Source organism: Loxodonta africana, chromosome 2, assembly GCF_030014295.1.
Source record: "Loxodonta africana isolate mLoxAfr1 chromosome 2, mLoxAfr1.hap2, whole genome shotgun sequence".
Classification (NCBI taxonomy): domain Eukaryota; kingdom Metazoa; phylum Chordata; class Mammalia; order Proboscidea; family Elephantidae; genus Loxodonta; species Loxodonta africana.
In genome coordinates this window covers 191,393,398-191,417,627 of record NC_087343.1, presented here as the reverse complement: position 1 = coordinate 191,417,627, position 24,230 = coordinate 191,393,398, and the positions used below count along the sequence as shown (strand labels likewise).

Genomic DNA, 24,230 nt, shown 5'->3' with positions numbered 1-24,230 from the left:
TGATTTAATTGCATCATTCCAATATAAACCACAACTGGCACAAACAAGTCTGGGAACACACGTAATTAACTACCTTTTTTTTTTTTAAGCATACTACAAGAAGCCCTGGTGGCACAGTGGTTATGCGTTCGGCTGCTAAACAAAATGTCGGCAGTTCAAGCCCAGCACCTGCTCTTCGGGAGGAAGATGTGGCAGTCTGCTTCTGTAAAGATTTATAGCCTTGGAAACCCTACGGGGCAGTTCTACTCTGTCCTATATGGTTGCTATGAGTCGTAACTGACTCAACAGCAACAGGTTTATATATATTACAACAGGCATACCACTCCTGTCCACTAGCTTCGGGTGTCACAATAACTCAAGTATTGGACAGGATGTTCCAAAGAGAGAATGTTGGTGTTGTTAGTTGCTGTCAATTCCAACTCATGGTGACCCCATGTGTGCCGATTAGAACTGCTTCATAGGGTTTTCAAGGCTGTGACCTTTCAGAAGCAGGTCACCACAGCTCTCTTCCAAGGTGCCTTTGGGTGCCTTCAAACTACCAACCTCTCAGTCAGTCACTGCTTAACTGTTCCTGAAGTTTCTTACAGACTGATTCTCTCCCACATTCATCCCTGATGTGTTTATCCCTGTTAGTGCTGTCCTGATGGCTGTGAAGGGCTGGACAGCAGGACTGGAAATACCATGTGAGTCCATTTCTCATGGCTGATAATGATCCCCCTTTGCTGACCCTAAGGCTTCTTATGGATTGAACTGTGTCTCCCCAAAATATGGGCCAGAATCCTAACCCTTATATCTGTGGATGTAATCCCATTTGGGAAGAGGGTTTCTTTGTTATGTTAACAAGGCCATATCAGTGTGTGCTTGTCTTAAACCTAATGACTTTTAAGACATAAAAAGAACAGATTAGACAGAGAGAAGAAAGCACACACAAATGGGGCAAAGTCACGTGGAGGTGGAGATTGCCAAGGAACCGAGGACTGCTGGGGCTACAGAAGTGAGACAAGCCTCTTCCCCCAGAGCCGACAGAGCGAGCCTTCTAGAGCCAGTGCCCTGATTTTGAACTTCTAGCCTCCTGAACAAGTGAGAAAATGAATTTCTGTTCTTTAAAACCACCCCCTTGTGGTATGTCTGTTATGGCTGCACTAAGAAACTACGGCAAGGTTGAACAATGAATGCCAGGTCCTTTGAAATCAAGAATTTACAAAACACCATTTATGGAGCCCTTGGCTCAAAGCTGTGGAAAAACGGTAGCCCCATTCTCAAGGAGATTATACTCTAGTTGGGAATACCTGTATTCTATTTGGGAATACCTATAGGTAACAGCTGGGGCCCTGGTGGTGCAGTGGCTAAGAGCTCAAACTGCTAACCAAAAGGTCGGCTGTTCAAATCTACCAGCCACTCCTTGGAAACCCTATGGGGCAGTTTTAATCTGTCCTATAGGGTAGCTATAAGTCGGAATCGACTCAATGGCAATGGGTTTCTTTTTTTTTATAGGTAACAACTACCATTTTTAAAGATTTACCATGTACCATGAATAAACACTTTACTACACACATTCTTTCATTCTGATCTCTGTAATTTACTTACACATATTACAGCATTTACTTTCTACAACAGCCTTATGAGGTGGTTTATTACTATCCTCATTTTCAGCTTAGGGTGCCCTGGTGGCACAGTGGTTAAGAGCTATGGCTGCTAACCAAAAGGTGGGCAGTTTGAATCCACCAACCGCTCCTCAGGAACTCTATGAGGCAGCTCTACTCTGTCATATAGGATTGTTATGAGTCAGAATTGACTTGACAGCAATAAATTTGGTTTTCTTGGTTTCAGCTCAGGAAACTGAGGCACTGAGAGGTTAGGGAACTGGACTTGAATCTACACAGCTAAAAAATAACAGAGCTTGGAACATTCTGTAGGAATTCAATTACCTGTTGCTATCGATTCCAACTCATGGAGACACCATGTGTTACGGAGTAGAACTGCTCCATAGGGTTTTCTTAGCTGTAATCTTCATGGAAGTAGATCACCAGGCCTTTCTTCCATGGCACCAGTAGGTGGATTCGAACCCCCAATCTTTAGGTTAGTAGATGAATGTAAACTCTTTGTACCACCAAGGAAGGGCTTAACCCAACGGGTCTTGACTTTCTGATCATCCTGACAGATTTTCTCTTTAACATTTCCCAGCCTCTCATTTTAGAATTAAATCCCATTCTGACTGTGATTCCAGCCTTTAGAGCACCCAGCCACAAATCAACGTAGAAAGAAACACACAGCCAAATTTCTGAAAATTAGCCTTTTAATCTATTTGAACTCAATGAGTGTGGGGAAAGTACTAAGACATTTTTTTTTCCCTTGAGATTTTGTTTATAAGAAACAGGTCAGAGATGTCTCTTCCATAGGAAACTGACATCCCTTATGTCCTCAGAGTTTTTAAAAAACACGTAAAAGTAGAATTTCAACTCATGTGCATGCCACACATTCCCACCCCTAGCCCTCCCCGCCCCACCCCTTGCAGGCGCACATACTCACACACAGAATAGAGGACTCCTTTCTGTAACTCAGGAACAGAATGTAAAAAAATCCACCCAAGTGGCCACAGACACCAGAAATAACCAAATGCAATTAACACTCACAACATCAATCAACTCCTATGCAAAAGGGGAAGCTTTCTAATTGGAATCCAGGGCCAAACATTACAAATGGCAGAGACGTGAGCTATCCATACAGATCATTTAAAAAAATCCTTCCACCGGACACTCCCCTTAATTACAAAAGTATGCAAACAATTTTGATATAAATGGAAAACGGGTGGGTGGCTCCTGCCCTGGGACAGGAGGGCAGAGCTAAAATTCCCTGGGTGGAATTCCTGCCTGGACCATTGCCTCTCCCTTTCAGAACTAAAGGGGAGGATGAAGGGGAGCAGCAGGGTGGGCACCCACCTCAGGTGCAAGTGGGGAGGCCCTGGGGCTGCCTTGGGCCTGGGACGGTATTGGTGTATGACCATCCTATGGATCGGGGATGCAGGGGCAAGTGGGCCACACCTGGGCTGCAGGGAGGCTCGAGTGCTGGCTCAAAGATGGAGCAGGGTCGTCTGCTTTGTTTCCCCTACCTAAGGCCTTGGGACCAGTGGCGGCTGTCTGGGAGAGGCCAAGTCTCAGAGAAAGAGGCTTCCTGTCTGAATATAAGCAGACATACTGTGTCTAGTTCTCAAAGGGTGACTTCCAAGTCACACAACCCCCCACGCCTACCACTGCAGATCCCAACAGAGAGGTGGGGTGGGTCTGGCAGCAGGGAACCAGCCCCTCCAATAAGAGATGCTGTTGCCACACAGCAAGGGGCCGAGGCACATTGGTGGGGGGTTCGGAGGAACAAGAGGGATAAGGGGAACCTGTGACCTGCCCAGTGGCCGGTAGGCAGATCTAAGTCTCCACCGCTGCTGCCAGACAACTGGGCATCTGCTTCTTGGAAGGAAAGGAGAGGGGCAGGGGTGAGGGGCTTGAGGGCGGGGCTCTGGGCTGGGCAGGAAGGGACAGAGCAAATGGGAGAGTTCCACGTACAGTGCCAGCTCCCAGGGCACTGCCTGGGAAGTACCATCCTCTGCTGAAGTCACCAGGTGGGCAGTACCTGTGGGCAGCCTGGTCAAAGCTCAGAACCTAGGTCTGGTGCCACAGGGGCCAGTTGGCTACCCAGGGGAGAAACCAAATGATTAGTGTGTCCAAAGGGTGGGGGCTGCAAGATTGTCAAAGCCTGGCTGAGAGCTGGTCGATGGGATTCTGGGCTGTTCTCCCAAAAGGAAAGGGACAGCAGTCTTCTCAGGGGTGGTCCCCAATATCCCTGAGCCCCACCCCTTGCCTGACATTGGTCCTGGGGCTCCCTGGGGAAGGGGCACCACAACTTCAGGCAGTGGAATTTTTCTCAAATCAAACATGGGAAAAAGAAGTAGCTACAAAAGTTTGAACTACTCCTTACACCCCACCACCTTGGGATGCAGCCAGATTCTGGGCCAGACAGAGGGCAGGGGGACACAGGGCGCTGGCCACTGGGCTGGCCACCTCCCTACGTCCTTGGCCACCAGGCTGGGTGGGCATCAGTGCATCTTGCCCAGCTGGATCTTCTTCCAGGCCTCTGAGGCTGTGAAGATGCAGGAGTCCAGGATACCTGCGACAGTGAAGGTCCCACCAATGATGGCACAGATCTGAAAGAGGGTGGGGGTGGGTCAGAGGTCAGTGCTGGGGAAGACAGGAAGCTAGGCCCTTCCCAGATCATGAGATGGTAGGTTCCGCAAGTGCAGACACCATTATGCTCACCACATGGTGACAACAGGGTCCAGAGCATACTCAGGGCTCAAAAGAATACACATTTGATGATTTTTTTTAATGGTAATAAAAGTAAGCATCCCTGTTGGCACAGTGGTTGAGTGCTTGGCTGCTAAACAAAAGGTCGGCAGTTCAAACCCAACAGCTGCTCCCATGGGAGAAAGATGAGGTAGTCTGCTTCCTTAGAGATTTACAGCCTTGGAAACTCTATGGAGCAGTTCTACCCTGTCCTATAGGGTCTTGTTATGAGTTGGAATCTACTTGACAGCAACAAGTTTGGTTTCTTTGTTTTTGGAAAAGTAATCATCTTGAGCCAGAAGAACTGCTTTAATAGATTTTTCCTTTTTTTCTGAATGTAGCTGCTGATCTGTTATTTACAGTACATGAGGCAAGATTATATAACTTCTGATGACTTATTGTGTTTTTAAATGATGTGTGCTTCTCAGGCAGTAGAAATACATCTCTATTTGCACTAAAATTGGGTGCTAATACAAATAAATTAATGCTGAATACAAAAAACCCATCATCGACCTCAGCATTCCCATATTAACCTTGTGAATGAGGAAGGGGATTATTAGACCCATTTCACAGGTGAGGGAACTGAGGGTTAGTTAGGTAACTTACCTAAGGTCCCACAGTAAGTAGCAGAGCTACGACTTGAATTCAGCTATGCCTTGACCTCAAAGCCTCTGGTGTTTATCACTATTCTAAATTGGTCAGATATTTACAACTCCATTTCCAGATGAAGGAATGGAAGTTCTGAAAGGTGGTGCCTCTGGTCCAAGGTCATACAGCCTGAAAGTGGCGATGCTGGGGCTTGAACCTCTGGGTCTGATAGATCCAGGGCCAGTGTTGCCTCTGACCAGGATCTGGGGTGGGCTGAACTGACAGCATTGGCCTGGCAGACTAGAGCTAGAAATAAGCCTTCTTTCACCCTTAGAAGCTGGAGATTATCAGTGGGATGAGAGAGAGAAGGGTTGTTCAGGAAAGACCAGAAGAAAGCCAAAAAGAAAATGTACTTGTGTGTCTGGGGAGAAGGAGGAAAGGGGGGTTGGCAAACATTCTTGGAACATATTCCAAGTACCAGACCTTGAGCTAGGTGCAGACCTACATGGTGAACACACACATACACAAATGCACACACACACACACACACGCCCTCCCTGTGGAACTCATGAGTCAGGTCAGGCAGACAGGTAGTAATCAAATAATTGTACCGATAAATTACAACCAAGGCAAGTGCTACAAGAGCGGCCTAAGGTGCTATGAGAGAGCTTATATTAGAGCAGATTGTCTCACAGCACTATTGACACCTGAGTCCAGATAATTCTGTGCAATGCAAGATGTTTAGTAGCATCCCTGGCCTTTCCCCACTAGATGCCAGTAGTACTCCCTCCCTTATTGTGACAAACAAAAACTTTGCAGACATTGTCAACTGTCCTCTGGAGGTCAAGATCGTCCCCAGTTGTGAAGCACTATGCTATTAGGGGGATGATAATGAGTTTCACCTGTATGTTTGTACGTCTTAACCTTCTGTCACAACATAATACTAACCACAGCAGAACCGACAACGCTGACACAGCACCTTTACTGTGTCAGGCCCAGTTTGAAGTGCTTCCTGCATACTACCTTCCTGAATCTTCAGGTCAACCCTAATCAGTTAACCAGTTGCCAGAGTCCACTCCAACTCATGGTGGCCCCACGTGTGTCAGAGTGGAACTGTGCTCCGTAGGGTTTTCTTCTTCTTTATTTATATAATTTTATTTATTTTGTTGTTGTTGAGAATATACACAGCAAAACATACACCAATTGAACAGTTTCTACGTGTACAATTCAGTGACACTGATTGTATTCTTCGAGTTGTGCAGCCGTTCTCACCCTTGTTTTTCTGAGTCGTTCCCTCCCCAGTAACATAAACTTGCTGCCCCCTAAGGTTTCTGTCTAATCTTTTGAGTCGCTGTTGTCAATTTGATACCATATAGATAGATCTTAAAAGAGCACAATGCTCAAGGCAGACATTCTTTACTAGTTAAGCTAAATTACTGTTTGGCTTTAAGAAGATTTCAGGGATATTTTTGGTTTAAGGTTTAAAGATTATATCAGGGCAATAGTTGTGGGGTCCATAAGGTTTTCAGTGGCTGATTTATCAGAAGCAGACCACCAGGTCTTTCTTTCAAGGTTCCTCTGGGTGGGCTCGAACCTCCAACCTTTTGGCTAGGAGCTGGGTGCAGTAACAGCTTGCACCACTCAGGGACTCCCTAGGAGGCAGATACTATTCTTATACCTATTTTACAGCCAAGGAATCTAAGGCACAGAGATGCTGAATCAATTGTCCAATGCTATATCAAGTGGCCGAGCCAGGGTTCAAAACTTCAGAATCTGTGTTCTTAACATGGTACTGTACTGCTTCCCGGGCAGGAAACACCCGCCTAATTAAACTACCAACTTTGTTCTGAAGTTTTCTGAATTCCATTTGAGACTTAGCAAACAAAATTTATGTTTTCACAACATTTTCTGGCCCAGGGATTGCTTTCTGGTGACATAAAAGAATCAAAGTATGGATGATGGAAAACAGGAGACGTCACAGAAGGGTTGCAGGTAAACTTTAAACCTATTTCACCGACCCTATGCTGTGCATAAGAACCAGTACCACCCACCCACCCTGTTGCCTAGGATCAAAAGAATACCACAGCCCTGTGAAGGAGGTACTGCTTCACTGATGTACTATGAGAACCAGAGAGGGATATAACCTGTCTGAGGTCACAGAGCAAGTGTGTGGCAAAGCCAAGGAACCATGTGTGTACACTGCCAGTGTTCTCACCCTTTCCCTCATGCCACATTTAAGGGGCACTTAGATCACCACCAAGTCCCTGGGTGGTGCAAAAGGTTAACATGCTTAGCTGCTAACCCAAAGGCTGGAGGTCTGAGTCCACCCAGAAGCAGAAGAAAGGCCCGATAATTAACTTCTGAAAAATCACCACTGAAAACTTATGGAGCACAGTTCTACTCTGACGCACTTACAGTTGCCACGAGTCAGTCCATTGGATAGGAACTGGTGTTTTGAAGTCCCTGGGTGGTGCAAACAGTTAACGTGCATGGCTGCTAGCAGAAAGGTTGGAGGTTTGAGTCTACCCAGAGGTGCCTCAGAAGAAAGGCCTGGTGTTCTATGAAAAAATCAGGCATTAAAAATCCCACGGTGCGAAGAACAATACTCAATACACAGAAGGTCAGCTCGACTGGGCTGGACCAAAAGCAAAGAAGTTTCCAGATAAAATGAATGCTTCAAAGGTCAGCGGAGCAAGTGTGGGGGTTTGGGGACTATGGTTTAAGGGGACTTCTAAGTCAATTGGCAAAATAATTCTATTATGAAAACATTCTGCATCCCACTTTGGAATGTGGCGTCTGGGGTCTTAAATGCTAACAAGTGGCCATCTAAGATGCATCAATTGGTCTCAACCCACCTGGATCAAAGGAGAATGAAGAACACAAAGGTCACACGACAACTAAGAGCCCAAGAGACAGAAAGGGCCACATGAACCAGAGACCTACATCATCCTAAGACCAGAAGAACTAGTTGGTGCCCGGCCACAACCGATGACTGCCCTGACAGGGAGCACAACAGAGAACCCCTGAGAGAGCAGGAGATCAGTGGGATGCAGACCCCAAATTCTCATAAAGAGACCAGACTTAATGGTCTGACTGAGACTAGAGGAATCCCAGCGGTCATGGTCCCCAAACCTTCTGTTGGCCCAGGAGAGGAACCATTCCCAAAGACAACTCCTCAGACATGGGAGGGACTGGACAATGGGTAGGACAGAGATGCTGATGAAGAGTGAGCTACTTGTATCAGGTGGACACTTGAGACTGTGTTGGCATCTCCTGTCTGGAGGGGAGATGGGAAGGTAGAGGGGGTTAGAAACTGGCAAAATTGTTACGAAAGGAGAGACTGGAAGGGCTGACTCATTAGGGGGAGAGTAAGTGGGAGGATGGAGTAAGGTGTATATAAGCTTATATGTGACAGACTGACTTGATTTGTAAACATTCACTTAAAGCTCAATAAAAATTATTAAAAAAAAAAAAAATCCCGTGCTGCACAGTTCTGCTCTGACATACATGGGGTCATCATGAGTTGGAACAAGCTCAATGGCAACTGTTTAAATGACCACAGAACCTAGAAGAAGCCAACTGTTAGGCAGGCCAGAGGGTCTGTGAGGGCGCTAGCAGCGCTGGAGGCACCAGGCATCTCCAGGTGCACAGCTACTCACTGACACAGAACTGCTGGGGACTCTGAGAGATGAGCGCCTCCACGGGCCCGCTGGTGCCAAATGGTGGGAGGCGAGGAGACACCGTGAAGGCGAGAGGGAAGTGTGAATCAAGCCACCATTTATTTTTAAAAATGGTATTTCCATGAGATGAGCTAAGCAGAGGCCTGCAAGGCCCAAGATGGACAGAGCAGGTCTGTATGGAGGAGTTTTAAGTGGAGCAGCTGGTGTTCCAGTAATAATAGCCTGAGAAACCGGAGCAGCCCCCCAGGGAGTGAAGAGGCTGGGGGGCGTTGGGGGGATTATTATTAAGTGTTTTAAGCGGGCAAGGCCTCTCCCTGCCAGCCTCAGAGCATGACGCATGGGCACTTTTCAGAGACGATGACGGCAGGGGAGCTGGTTTTATTTCAGTGGAGTGGATCAGATGATGGGAGATTTTATACCGCAGAATGCTTTTAGGCCTTGCATCAGAGTGTAGGAAAATGTGACTTAAGTGCAGTGGAGCAAAAAATAAAAAATCACCACACTCTCACACACACACACACACACACATCTGTTTTCATCTACACACACTTTGGAACCTGAGAGCCTATGACTCACATACACCTGGCACCTGGTCTGAAGCCTCCTTTCACAGGGTTGGCCCACAGCCTAGGGAGACAACACATGCATTGAGGTATAGAAGAAAACACATAGCCTGGGGGGAAACTGAGGACTTCAGAACACGGAAGCTGCTCAGCCACTGGCCCCAAGTCGCAGAATGAGTTTCTGTCAGTCTTAAGGCTGAGGAGCAGCCCTACGGTGAGCTCCCGTGTGTTAAGTATCTAGTGACATTCTCCTCTTTGCCCCCTATTATCGTGCATCTCATGAAGGGGCTGGCCACGGGTCAACTGAAGTGTAGGAAGGGGAAATTCTAGAACATTTCAGGAGGTCCTCCAAAAGCTGAGAGAGATGCTCCCATAGCTCCCGTTTTCATTATTTTATTTTTAACCTGCGAGACCTTCCCTGACATGCTCACATTGGAGGGTGGTGACTGATGTGAGGTAAGGCAGAGGTGGGTGGAGAGGGTTATGGAGAGGGTTACTGGGGCCTCTCGGACTGTGGCGCTCCCTGGATTTTTACTACACCCTGCTCATCCAGGGAAGCCATCTGTCATGGGGGCCCTCACTGTGAGGCGCCATGGTTCCTGTGTTTGAAACATGGGTAAAGGTAGCCACAAGGCTTCATCAGATGGCATTTTTGTCTTTGGATTCTGAACCTACATAGGTGGTGGGGAGATAACAGGCTTCATCACATTTATGATTTCTTGGTTGAATTAACCAATCAGATTTTATAAGGCTGAGGGGAATGCTGAATGTGTCTCAAGGACAGACTGGAGAAAAGAGGATGAAAATAAACAATTCCCACAGCTTGCTGCTCTCTACAGGAGTCTCTGGGTGGTGCAACTGTTAATGTGTTTGCCTGCTAACCAAAGGGATGGAGGTTTGAGTACACCCAGAGGCACCTCAGAAGAAAGGCTTGGCAATTTACTTCTAAAAAATCAGCCATTGAAATCTCTTATCAATCACAGTTCTACTCTGACACATGTGGGGTCACCGTGAGTCAAAATTGGCTCGACAGAGACTGGGTTTTGGCTGTTCTTCACACTGAAGAGTTGGGAGGGCTGGGCCGCTAAGGGGGTGCAGAGGGCGAGAAAGGGAGGCATGTCCTTTCTTGCAGTATGGGTCAAAGTGGACTCCAGCACAGGATGTGGGCAAGGTGAGGACTGTGGAGTCCACTGGGGACTTTCCTGCTGGGGCAGCAGAAAGAGCTCGATGTTCGGAGGTTGGCAGGCAGGCCCGAATCTGAATCGTGGCCATCACTTACTAACTCTGGCCTTGGGAGAGCTTCATAAACTTTCTGGGCCTCAGTTTCCTCATCTATAAAATGGGAAAACCACCCCTCCCTTGCCAGATTACTGCACTTAGCAGTTAGTAGGTGCTCAGTAAATGATACCTGGTCTTATCTTTTGGCTGACCTGAAGGTTCTAACCTTGTTGCTAAGACCTGGAATTTCCTTCATCTCTCTGAGACCCACCCTAATCAGAAAAGTAGCTAAAATATCACTTATTCCCCAGAGCAGGTCTGTGGTCTCGATTTCCATTTTCCACTTGCCACGCTAAGCAGAGTACAAGTGAATTCATGGAAAGACATAAGTTCTGCACAGCAAGTGTGTCCCAGGCACCGTAGCACCAGGCAGGCAGGCAGGCGGGCAGGCAAGCAGACAGATTCTTCCCAGTTGCACAGGGCCAAAGTGCTCCAAGGGCCCCCCGAAGTTATCCAGCAACCCATTCTACAGACGGAGCAGCTGAGCCTAGACAGGATATTGCCTTAGGTGAGCAACAAGAAGTGTCTATGATGAAAAACATCTCTCGATGGTAAAGCACCTCTGGCTAGAGGTTGTTGCTATTCGGCCAGCTGGGGAGCTCCTGGTGTCTATCTCCCCAAGGCCCTATCTCAACCGTATTGCTTACATTCTCTTTTTCCTGAATGTCCAGGGTAGTGAGTGCAGAAGAAACTGATACACAGTAGGTGCTAAATACATGCTTGTTGAATAAGTAAAAGAGTGAGTAGATGAGTGAGAAAGAATGAATGAGAGGCTGAATGAATGAATGACTTGATCAGGAAGGGAGCAGAATGCTGCATCCAAGGCAGGGTGAAAGGTGACTCATGGGGTATCATCCAGGAGCTGGGGGAAGGCTGATGAAAAGGGTGGGCATGGAGGAGGAGACCCAGGATGGGGCAGCCAGGAGACGTCCTCTTGCCACTTGATCTCAGGCAACTTGGGGACCCTGAGTCAGGGAAGTCCAGCCCTGGGCCGGAAGGTACCATGGTGCTGTGGAGAGTGTGGGCTTTGAAGTCTGACAGAACTTCGTTTAGATCTCTCCCATTTGAGGAGCTAGGTGCATCTCTCTAGTGCCCAGTGCCTCAAGTTTCCTTACCTTTAAAAATGGGAAGACTAATAATCACCCTTCAACGTTGTTGTGGGGACTGAATGAGAGTATTCATGTCACACATACACCCTCAAATGCCTGTTTCCTTGGTCCCTCGCCACTGCCATGCGCTGGTGTCTCCCGACCAGACACCAAGACAGGGACAACCTGGAGGAGGAGGGGCAGCAACCCCCCAGAGGGGAATGAGGGAGCAGGGTGCTGAGCCAGGAAGGGACACCACAGACACAGAGGCAAACTACACTGGTCAGCAGCCACAGCTGCAGAAATAAAAACAGGGACAATTTGATATCCAGGCCCCAGTGAGTCTGAGGGAAGCACATTAATTTGCTTTCATCAGAAGGCATCAATAATGCCCCTTTATTCTTACATAGTGACTTCCTCCCTGAGGTTCTATCTTCTACTGTGGCTGAAATGGAGTCAGCTTGTCTACTTTAAAAAATAGTGTGTGTGTGTGTTTCCCTTTGCATTTTAATTACTTCTCTTAATTCTTTATGATATGGAAAGGGTGGGTTCCAGCCTCCCAGGCTGGAGAACTGAATTCTTCATATTCAAACTGTTTTTCCATCAGCACTTAACACCTTCCTAATCCACCCCTGCCCCATTGGCTTTTCCATAGTATGCAATGAAGAACCACATCAAGGGGGAGGGCTCTGGACTACACAGTCCGGGGAAAAAATCCCAGTTCTGTGACCCTGGCCAGAAAGCCAGTTTACCTCAGTTCCTCTCATCTGTAAAATGGGACCCACTGTGGGGCCGGAGGTGACCACTATCTGCCTGCCTTCTGTGCCCTAAGTGCCCAGGAACTGTTAATTCCCTTTCCTCATCCAGTCAGCACTGCTTTAAAAGCTCGTGGAAAAGGCTCAGGATGAGGAAATAAATAATGAATCGGAGTCCCATCACATGCCCGCGGCAGACAGACTGGAGCCTGGGATGAGAACATCGGGGCGCTGCGGTGCCACTGTGGGGGGGGGGTGGAGGCGGGGCTGTCTCGGAAGGGAAGCTGATGACTGGGCCCTGGGAAGGTCTGTCTGGGGGGGTGGGGGGGGTGGGGGGTGGCGTGGTGGTCTTCACCCCCAGATGTCCTGTCAGAACCTCCACCCCCCAGCCCAGTCGTTACAAGCTGTAAATTAGCCATCCTCCCCCTCTGAAAAAAAAAAGCCACCTTGGTTGAGCACCTACTAAGTGTTAGGCACGAGATGGCACTTTTTTCTGCTTTCTCGTTCAATCCTTGCAACTACTGAGGAGGGCAAGTGGTGACATGCATTTGACAGACAGGTTAACAGAGGCTCAGAGAGGGAATGGTTTGTTCAAGATCCCACAGCTACTAAATCAGCCAGGGTGACTAGAATTCAGGTCTGTGTGGCTGTTTCAAAAACCCCGCTTTTTCTGCTGAAGTTCCCAGGTGGTGCAATGGTTAACACGCTTGGCTGCTAACCAAAAGGTTGGTGGTTTGAGTCTACCCAGAGGTGCCTCAGAAGAAGGGTAATCTACTTCTGAAAAATCAGCCACTGAAAACTCCATGGAGCACAAGTCTACTCTGACACACATGGTGTTGTCATGAGTCGGAACTAACTCAATTTCAACTGGTTGTTTTTTTCTGTTAGGCCACCCTGCCCCGCCTCACTCCCAACCTAAAGATTCCCCTCAGTCTCTCTCTTCATGTATAGATGGCTTCTTTAGATTTTATTTTCTCAATTTTTATCTACCAAACATCCTGAAGTAAGGGGTCCCCCCATTAGCAAAATTTATGAATAAAGAAGTTGTGTGGCTATAAAAATAAGTGTAGTTTGCAAAATGGAGCCCACTGTCTTATATTTCTTATATTCCTCAGAATCTGCCTTAGAAAAGCCAGCACCAAGAGTTTCAATTCCAGCTGAGATATCTGTGTTCAGACCCAGTTGGACCAATTTGTCCCTGGAAGATCCTGTTCAGTTCCAACGTCCTGGAAGGACGTGAACTGGAGGTTTTGCACGTTTCCAGGCTTCAACAACTGAGCTACCAGTTAGGGTTCCGTTCTGTTCCTTGGATAATAAATTGTTTTAGGGGAGTGGACCAAGGTGTACACTCCTCCATCTGTGTGTTCATTGTTCAACACTTATTTATTATAAGCCTGTTCTGTGCCAGACTTGGGGATCAGAGATGGAGCAGTCCTGCCTTCCTGGAGCTCAGGGTCCAGGGGAAGAGAGAGGTGCTGAGTGAAGTCTGAGCAGGACAGGTGGAGCAGAGGGGAGAAGCAAGGCTAACCCAGAGAAGGCTCTGGAAGGGCTATTCCACCAGTCCAGCTGAATAATGTGGGAACTGCCCAACTCGGGCAGTGGTGGTTCAGGGGTAGAATTCTTGCCTTCTGTGAAGGAGACTGAGTTCGATTCCCAGCCAATGCACCTCAAGTGCAGCCACCACCTGTCCCTCATTGGAGGCTTGTGTGTTGCTATGATGCTGAACAGGCTTCAACGGAGCTTCCAGACTAAGAAGGACTAGGAAGAAAGGCCTAGCAACCTACTTCCAAAAACCAGCCAATGAAAATCCTACGGATCACCACGGTCTGATCCACAACCAATAATGGGAATGGCACTGGACAAGGCAGCATTTCATTCTGTTGTGTATGGGGTCTCCATGAGTCAGGAGCCAGCTTGCCAGCAGCTAACAACTTTTTCAACTTACACACCCTTAGTGGGTGAAACTGTCTCAGTTTTAAGTTTGTCAATGTTTCTTAACCACCCTCCACCTTGGCACTTTCTACCTTTTTCTATAGCAAATGCTTGCAGATGTCCAAACAGATGAGCAAAAGGTAATTGGGTATGGGCAGAAAAACTTGCAAACCATTAGCCAATTAGCCTTGAATGGATAGTTTGCATTTTTTTTTAAGGCTTTGTGTGTGTGTGTGTGTGAGTGACTTTATAACACATACTTGGTTCCTGCTGTAATACTTCTTCCCAGTTCAGTGGAATGGAAGCCTATATATCAAATGATCCTGGTGTCTTGCCAAGGGCTCCATGACTTCTGGGGGCTCTGTTTCTGGCATATCCTTGAGAATCCTTCCTTTGGGAGATGGAGGCTCCCAAGTTGGGGTGGGATGGGGGCAGTCGAGGTAGGATTGGGGTCAAGTTCCAGCCTTGCCATTTACAAGCTGGTTGATCTTAGATGGGTTACTTTACCTCTCTGAGCCTCACTTAATTCATAAATAAAGTAGAACAAATTATTATTTATCTTGGAGGTTGGCAGAAGAAGTAAAGGAGGTAACTATAAAATTACCCAGTACAGAGCTGTGCTTAATAAGAATAACTATTTAGGTCACTTGTTCAAGCAGCTGTCTCTTGTACATTTTGTGGCACCTGTGTCCAAGCTAGGCCCTGTGCTGGATGCTGAGGACCACGAGGTTAATCAGATCCAGGAGCTCATGCACAGGCAATCTAGAGGTTTGAGGGATGATCTCACTGGTAAGGAGAGTGGTGTGGGTGACAGGGGTCAAGTGGTTCAGGGGTAGAATTCTCACCTTCCATGTGGGAGACCCAGGTTTGATTCCTGGCCAGTGTACGTCATGTGTAACAACCACCCATCTGTCAGCAGAGGCTTGCATGCTGCTATGACTCTGAACAGGTTTCAGCAGAGCTCCCAGACTAAGATAGCCTAGGAAGAAAGGCCTGGCGATCCACTTCTGAAAACCAGCCAAGGGAAACGCTATGGATTGCAACAGTACCATGCAGTTTTTTGTTCTGTTGTGCACGGGGTTGCCATGAGTTGGGGGCAGACTCCACAGCAGCTAACGATGGCAAGACAAAGAAAAGTGGGTGGGGGCTGCTAGAGAGGAAGGTCGGTGGCTAGGTCGCCCTCATTCCTAGGCTGTCTTGACCAAGGGCCCTGAGCAACACTTGAGTTAACACCGAGCTGCATAACTCAACAATGACAGGAGTGTGAGAGCTCAAGGGAGCATGCCATCGCCATATGGTGAATTCTGGAGCGGGGTAAAATCTGTCACAGGCATACTGGCCCAAGTTGGTACTTTGTGACTTCTGGCTGTTCCCCCAAAATAAAATAAACCACACAAGGAAGGAGATTTGATGCTTCCAGAGCCATCCAATCTGTCACCAAGTCCCACTTGAAGACAAACTCAAAAAGGAGTTTCAACAAGTGGTGGAACAGGGGACAAACGTATGTGTGGGAGGGGGCGCTCAGAAGGGAATAACTTGCACGTTGTTAAAATATGATCTGTTTATTCCTTTGGTGATGGAATTTTCTAGTAGAGCACAAAGCAGAGGTCGGAGCAAGGTGCCCTGGGTGGCCAGAGAGAAGAACCCTGGGCAGCCAGGGGAAGGCTTCCCCAAGGAGGAGCTTTTCAGGCTGTGGATAAACAAGTCCTTTTTAGACAATAAGACCCTGGGGGACAACTCAGATTAAGCTAGGTACTTGAGACTTTGAAATGCAGCTGGGAGGCCCCATCTGCCTCTCCCCGCCAAGCCCCCACCCACTCAGCTACACCCACTCCTCATTCCAGGCCCACCCTCAGCTGCCTCCCCAGCCCTGCAGCCGCCACATGACGACATCCTGGCCTAAGCCCCCTCTTCAGCAGCCCCTCTGAGGAGCTATTTGCAGAGGCCTTCGTTTGGGGGATCTGGGGCTTTACACACAAGTGTTTGATTTTAAAAAGAGAAGAGAAGCCACAGCAGGTGCCTCTACTTCCATCCCACCCCCATCCCACCCTCTGAGGGCTCCTGGGGGTCTTTGTGTTGTATGTATGTGTGTGTGCGAGCACGTGTGCGTGAGCGTCATCTCTACATCTGCTGCCCTATGACAAGGGCCTTTAAAGCTCCACAATGACGCCATCTGCCAGGAACAGCCGGCTGGCGTACTCGGAGCTGACCGCTCGGTTGCCGTGGCAACCAAGAAGACAGTGTGAGGCCTTCAGAAAAAACGCCATGCTAACCAGTAGGGGAAGTCTCTGGGCAGTGCAAACAGTCCACCTGCTCAGCTGCTAACTGAAAGGTTGGAGGTTCAAGTCCACCCAGAGGTGCCTCGGAAGAAAAGCTTGGGTGATAGACTTCTAAAAATTAGCCACTGAAAACCCTATGGAACACAGTTCTATTCTGACACACATGGCAGAGCTGACTGGAGAACAATTGGTCTTAACCATGTAGAGAAGGTCCCCTGTAGCATGGCCCATAGCCCTGGGTTTCCTCAGCCCGCACTCCAGATGGAGGAAAGGCTGGTGTTCAAAGGGAAGAAGAGAAGGAAGAGGGGTCATGGAGGTGTTTGGCCTCTGGGTGATGAAGGACAGGTCCTTCCCCTGGGACTTCTTGGAAACTTAAGCTCTCAGAAGGTCAACAGCTCACCTTGACCTGACGGGGAGTCAGTCCTTCATTGGAGGAGACCCCGTGGTCTTCACCAGACATGCCATGGTGAGCATCTCTGCATCTACTATTTCCTTTGCTTGGAACCTCTTTCCTTCACTCATCAGCTTAGGGAAGGTCTGCTCGTCCTTCAAGACCCATCTCAGGGTTTCCTTCTTGGAACTTTCCAAACAGAGGGGAGTGTGTCCCCCTCTCTGGACTGCCATTGTCTTCGTATTCACCCATCCCCTATCAGATGTGTACTCAAGGACAGGGATTATATGTCTTGGCTATCCCGGGGACCCAGCATATGGTAAATTCTAGAAAATGTTAAATAAATTAAGTCACTTTATTTCTCAGCCACTTGGCAAGAGATTTCAACATCCAGAGCTTCAGCTGCCTACCATACAGGGGTAACTGGGAAGGGGGACATGGAAGAGCCTTCTCAACCCTGCAGTATGGTATGGTATGTGGGTATTTCTCTGCTAATGTCAATGCCACAGACCCTGGGGTCTCTAAAGAGCAGGCCATACTCACATAGTGGCAGGAAGTCACCTACTGTATCTTAATGTTGTTGATAGCTTTGGTTGAGTTGGCCCCTGACTCATAGCAACCCCAAGCACAATGGAGCAAACTGTTGTGATCCACAGGGTTTTCACTGGCTGATTTTCGGAAGTAGATTGCCAGGCCATTATTACTAGTTTGTCTCAGTCTGAAAGCTCCACTGAAATCTGTTCAGCATCATAACGATGCACAAGCCTCCCCTGACAGATGGGTGGTGGCTGCCCATGAAGTGGATGGGTAGGAAGAGAACCTGGTTCTCCCACACAGAACACTCGAGAATTCTACCACTGAACCACCAATGGCTCACATACCTGTATCTTAGTTTGTGTCTCATTCTGGGTATGCAGTAGGGAAAACACTGGAGTAAGAATCAGAACTGAGACCTACTCGGTATGCTATTCTTAGGGGGCCGCGGGTTAAATCATTCATTCACAAATTCCCTGATTTTGGGGTCAAAGTATCTGTGCATCTCCCTCCCAAGTGGCTGTACCAGTGGATCTGCGTACTGGTAGTATGTCTAAGTCCCCTCTGCCCTGTATCCCTCCCCAGTCTTTATATTGGCAGGTTTCTAGTTTCTGCCAATCTGAGAGGACTGAACTGGTATCTTGTTCTGAATCTCATTTCTCCAATTTCTAGTGACCTTGAGCATCTTTTCATGGTCAAAGAGGTCTCCTCCTCTGCCAATGGTCACTCCTTAGCTCTGGCCCATTTTTATTATTTTTTAATTGCTTAACTTTTTCTTAGTGATCTGTAGGAGCTCTTTCTATATAAATTCTGAAGATGACTCCTTTCTTGAATGCATGGCAAATATCTCTGTTCCCAATTGGTGCCTGATGTTTTAACTTTACGTTAGCTGTCCTTTGTGAAACTCGTTTCGAATTTTTACGTAGTCAAACAGAACAGCAAAAGGCTGAGGCTCATATAAGCACCATACTTGTGAGACCCTTTGTAGCCACATGTTTTTTTTTTATCTGCAAAGAACTTCCCCTTTCATGATCTCCTTTGAGCACCTCTAGGCCCTGTGAGGTGGGAAGAGTAGGGATTATTATTCCTATTTCACAGATTAGAAATGGAGACCCTGTCATGGACATCTGACCCTTTTGCCTTCCGGCACCTTCTCCTCCTCCCTCTTCTGTTAACTGGCGCTTGACTTTTCTTTTGAGGAACCCCATCTCTCACAATCTTTGACCTTGTGGTCTAGGTAGAGTTGGCTCCAGAGAGGGCATAAGACCTAGGCCTGGCCACCTGGAGCACTCCATTCCCAGGATAGGACAGGGCCTGACCTGAGCTGGGCCAATGAGAGCGCTACCCAGGACACAGGCTGGAATTATGGAGAGATGCTTTCTACTGGTGAATTCTATTTGAGAATAAAGCCAGTACCAAAGAAAACAGATCAAAAGATAGAGAGACCTATTTTTGACAACATTCACACCTGGATCCAGCCATGCCTGAGGCCTGCTGTGTGCCAGAGTTGATTCCAATTCATAGTGATGCTATAGGACAGAACTGCCCCTTACAGTTTCCTAGACTGTAATCTTTACAAAAGCAGATTGCCAGGTCTTTTCTCCCATGGAGCTGCTGGTGAGTTTGAACTGCTGACCTTTTATTAGCAACTGAGCACTTAACCACTGTGCCACCAGGGCTCCTTGCCTGAGGCCTACCTTCTCCTTAAGCTAGCTTGAGGTGGGGTTCTGTCTCTTCTGTACCAGAATCCTGACTAATATCAACCTATTCACAATAGGAAACAAAAGAGCCAGGACTGGATCCCTGATCTTGAGCCATTATTAAAGGTATTAAGAGGTATAGAAGCATAAGGGCCTTTCAATGCTACATTCATTCATCTGTAGGTTGTTTCTCTGCCACCGTTTCTCGCCATCTTCAGTGTTACAGTGCTCTCTCTCTCCCTCTCTTTCTCTCAGTCTCCTGGTTCTAGGTGCTTCTCAGTGCAGGGATCCTGAGTCCAAAGGAAGCACTCCACTCTTGGCCCTTCTTCCTTGGTGGTGGTGAGATCCTCTTTCCTCCCTCTGGGATGGCTCATTTTAAGCCTAGCGGGATGGCAAAACTGACCAATCCCTTGGGTGGGCCACAATTACCTTATCTGCACAGTCCCACCCAATCACTTGGGTGTGAGTTACAAGACCATGGTGAGAAAGGCCACACAAAAGCAACATATCACACTGTACCAACCTATTCACTGCAGGAAGTGAAAGAACCAGGACTGGATCCCTGACCTGGAATCATTATTCATTCATCTGTAGACCTCAATTTCCAAGTCTGTGAGGTAGTGAAAACCACCCTGACTCTTCCATCTCAGCTGACTCTGGCTTACCAAACATCTCCTAGGTTGATCAACTGAAGCTAGGCACTCCGACCCCAATGTTCTGACCCCAAGGACTAGATGTGACAGAAGTAACAGCACAAAAGAAAACTAACATCAGCTGTAACTACCCAGAAGAAACTGGGCTCAGTAGAGACAATGGCAAAAAAGAAAGAAGAGTAAAGGAATATCAGGGACTATAAGTGGAAATTAAATGGAAAAAAATGAGTTAAATCTTTCACTTTAAAATTTACACAGAAAAGGACAAACCCTGCTAAGAATCATTTTTATATAAAACAAACAAACCTGGAGAAAAACCATAAACATCTAATCAAGACTTGCTTAAGGGATTAAATTGATTCTGTGGCATTCACTCTGGGAAATATTTTTTTGATGCCAGGTCATCAATAGGGATGCGATCCTGGTAATGTTTCTAAGCATCCTTGGGGCCGGAGCCTCAGGTATTCAGCCTGAGCTCCAGCCCAGCGGCTGCTCGTGGGGCCCTCCCTGCCCACTCACCGTGGTGATGAACCTGTACAGTGGCTGCCGTCGCTCCGTGTACTTGACGGTGATGGGGCTGAGGTCGTAGCGGAACCAGATGGCGGGGATGATGCGGCCTGTGTGGCTGTAGGCCACGTACTCCTGGGGGTAGGAAGACAAAAAGGGAGCGTGAGAATCAGAAGCACAAACTGTCTCATGGTGGTGGGGGTTGGATTCAGGAGGGTCCTGCAGAGCCCTCAAGAATGGGCTTCTTTCCTTCTTTCTGCTGTGGAGGGAGTGGATGCCACTCACAATCCCCCCCATCCACCCAGGTTCTAGGCTCTGCCCTCTGGCATCTGAATGGGCAACTCCAGCAGGGCATTTTTGACCCTTTGCTGCTTGGAAACTGACCCTATGAGCTGTAAGCAGCCCCAGAATGAAAATGGGAGTCTACAAGCAGAGACAGAAAAGGAAAAAGTATGATTTGGGCTCAGTCTGAGAAAAGGCCTATTTCCTTCTTCTTTTTATACCCTTCAACTCCTGGGTCACCCCAAATCCATTCATTGATCCAGCAACCGACTGCTGAGCTCTTGCTCTATGCTGGCCTTGTGGTGGCTGCTGGGGACCCTCAGGTGAGTAACACTGCCCCTCCCCGACAGGGGTCACTGTGCGAAGGAGACAGACACAAGAATATCCCTAACATGGCAACAGTATATGTGTGGTGATAGAGGGATGTAGAGAGCCGAGGCCTGAACGAATACCCAGTTCTCTTCAGGGGTGGGTAGAAGGCTCACCAAGGAGGGGACGCTCTGAGCTACATGTGACGGAAAAGCAGGAGTCCTGGGTGGATGGGGGGGATTGTGAGTGGCATCCACTCCCTCCATAGCAGGGAGAAGGAAAGAAGCCCATTCTTGAGGGCTCTGCAGGACCCTCCTGAATCCAACCCCCACCACCATGAGACAGTTTGTGCTTCTGATTCTCACGCTCCCTTTTTGTCTTCCTACCCCCAGGAGTACGTGTGTGTGTGCATGCGTGTGCACATGAATGTCAGATGAATGGCACTATGGGGAGCATGCTTCTTAAAAAAAAAAAAAAAAAACCCAAAAAACCAGAACTGGAAAGCCAGGGGACACAGCCCTCCCATAGCCCTTCCCGGTGAGGGCCACAGCAGGCACTTAAAGGAAGCTAAGGGGCTGAATTTACAGTGTCCCTTGGGCCAGTCCCTCCCTCTACCAGGCCCTTGGTGTCTCCATCTAAGTGCTTAGGGGTCTGGGATGATGACCCATGGGACTTCTCTGGTTTGGACACTTCAGAGTGCTGATAACTTCTGGGCTGGTCTCACTGGTCTGCAACAACAGGGATCATGCTGAACCACTAGGTGCCCTCAGCCCCCAATACTAGGGCCTGTGCTCACAGTGATGACACAGACCTGACAGCTTGGCTGGACCACCACTGGCCTGATGTATGCAGTGTGGCTCCCACGGCAATCTGGGGCTGGAGCCACAGAGAAAACTAAGCAAGCTGTTCCAGCTGCTGGGCCCTTGCCAGAGCCTTGGGGAAGAAGCCTTAGGCAAAGAAAGATCAGCTTTCTCCAGGAAAAGCTGATGGGGTAGGGTGACTTTCTGGGTTATAACCCAGAGCTGAGGGACAGAAACAAATAAGGAAAAAGAAAGCAGTTTGAAAACATTGCCACATTTGACTACAGTCTTATGAGGTGGGTAATATTCCCATTTCCAAACGAGTGAACTGAGTAAACTATGTGACTTGTCCCAGGTCACATAGCTAGTGAAAGACTGAGTTGAGGTTTGAACCTAGGTCATGTGGTCCACAGCCCACACTCTCTCTGCTCGCCCTGCATCCACGTTCTCTCATCCATTAGATGCTGTCAGCTCTTGAGGCTCCAAAACACAGTGAATAAAAGAGAGGACTCCCCTAGGAGAGTTACACTGGAACACCAACCCTTGTGGGTCAGAGCAGATGGACACCAAATCACTGAGAAAGAGTGGTTCCCAGGCTGGCAGACTCAATGGCCACTCACTCGAATAGTGGATGATGCTGTGATCAAGAATCCAGGCTCTGGAGTCCAAAAAAGAACCTATTTCCAACCCCCTCTAGGCCACTTTATAGCTCTATGACCACCTCTCTGTGCCTCAGTGGCCAAATCTGTAAAATGGGGACAATAATAGTCTCAACCTTGGAACTGTCATGATTCAAAAAGATGATGGCTGCAGGAAGTTTAGCATACTGCCTAGCCCATAATAAGTACTCAGTAAATGATAGCTCCTCCTCCTGCTGTTATTATTAAAATTAATTAGGCTAAACAATGTCACTTAAAGTCCTGGAACAGAAGAAAAAGGAGAGTTCTGGCGGTAAAGGTGGGCCGTGCCATCTGTCAGGGTCTAGTGCGGACACCTCTACCAACAGGCTGTGGCCATTCATGTCCCATCGGCAATGTCTTCTCCGGGGAAGCCTGAGTCTGTCTTGGCTTGAAATCACTAACTGTTGGGTCATCCCATTCCATTGCTCTGACCATGCTCTGGTTTCCATGGAGGGCTGCCTGCTCCTCCATGATGTGTGTTGCTTGCTGGGACATTCCTGTTAACAGCCAAGTAATAACGGCCATCCTGGTGGGATTCTCCTGCCTTGTGATTTTAGAAAAAATGCCTGTGCCTGAGAGCTGGAGCAGCTCCCTGGTACTGAGCAATCAGGCTCTGAGGGTGAAGGACTGGGGCCAGGTACAGGGCACAGAGATGCTTGTAACCCCTGGAACCTTTCAGGGAGGCCACCTGCCTGCTCTCCCGCAAACACATCACACCTGTATCCTGGTTAGATTTTTCCTCCCTTGACTCTGAGACCACCTTAAGCACAGGGGCTGAGCCTTCCATCTTTACTGGGAGACAGAGCCTGGCCAGAGCAGCCACAAGAAAGGCCTCCTGAATTGGACCAGAGGAAACGGAGCCAGCCACTTGTCACCTCTGCATTTCACCAGCAGAGGGCACGATTGCACATGGCTGGGCACATCCAGGGCCCCACGCACCTTGTTGGCTACCGTGTACTGGTAAGAGTACCGCTGCTTGCCATTCTTGTCCTCGTATACCGTTGGCACGATCTTCAGGATGTAGTCGTGGGAGGCAAGGGCTGCGGGAAGGACATGCAAGGTGAAGGTGGGCTATGGGGCAGCTCTTTCATTTATCACCAGGGGAATCATTCCCCACATATTCACATGTTTTCCCCTGGATACTGGGAACAGAAAGATTCCACCTCCCAGGATCTTCACTCCTGAACTGGTTATAATATTAACATTCCAGAAACAACTCAAATGTCCATCAACTCATTAAAGAATGGGTGCTGAGGGAAGAAATCCTCCAAGAGATATAAAAAAAAAAAAAAAAAAAGAGAGACATAGTTAAGTGAAAAAAACCCAGTTACAGAACAGGGAGAGTGGATAATCAATTTCCATGTATTGCCAGCAGGGGAAGATTTCTCCTATATATATATATGTATATGTATATACATATATATACATATATATACATACACACACACATACCCACTGCCGTCGAGTTGATTCCGAATATATATATGTGTGTGTATATATATATATAAACACATACAGAAGAATTTTTTAGAAAGATCCCCGAGAAACTATCAGCAGCATTAGCCTCTGGGGAGGAAGGCAGGATTTGAGAAAAATTATTTTTTTTTACTTTTCAAACAAACTGGGTTTAAGTTTTAACCAGAAAGAGTTTACCTCTCAGGAAAAGTGCATCTATGAAGAATTGATCAATTTCTCTCTGGATTTTCCATTCATGAAAGATAAATTACGTCCCTCCACTGTAGTCCTGTCATATTTCACCATAACTCTCTCCTCCCTCCTCTCCCACTGGACCAAGGAGGATGCTGAGGGCAGGGACCACACCTTACTCAACTGTGTGTCCCCAGAGCCCCTCGCAGGGCCTGGTACGGAGTGGATGT

General features: G+C 47.9%; 1 protein-coding gene across 1 annotated transcript in view; it reads right to left on the bottom strand.

Moving 5' to 3' along the window:
• Positions 1–2,278: 2,278 nt before the first annotated feature.
• The window catches only part of ERGIC1 (endoplasmic reticulum-golgi intermediate compartment 1), a 151,931-nt gene continuing 129,979 nt past the window's right edge, over positions 2,279–24,230 (bottom strand). Inside the window, exons 8-10 of the mRNA XM_010592566.3 lie at positions 23,293–23,393; positions 20,295–20,417; positions 2,279–4,195 (exon numbers count right to left, since the gene is read on the bottom strand). Of these exons, the coding sequence (XP_010590868.1) occupies positions 4,088–4,195; positions 20,295–20,417; positions 23,293–23,393 (332 nt within the window). The 3' untranslated portion in view covers positions 2,279–4,087. The remainder of the gene's footprint in view (positions 4,196–20,294; positions 20,418–23,292; positions 23,394–24,230) is intronic.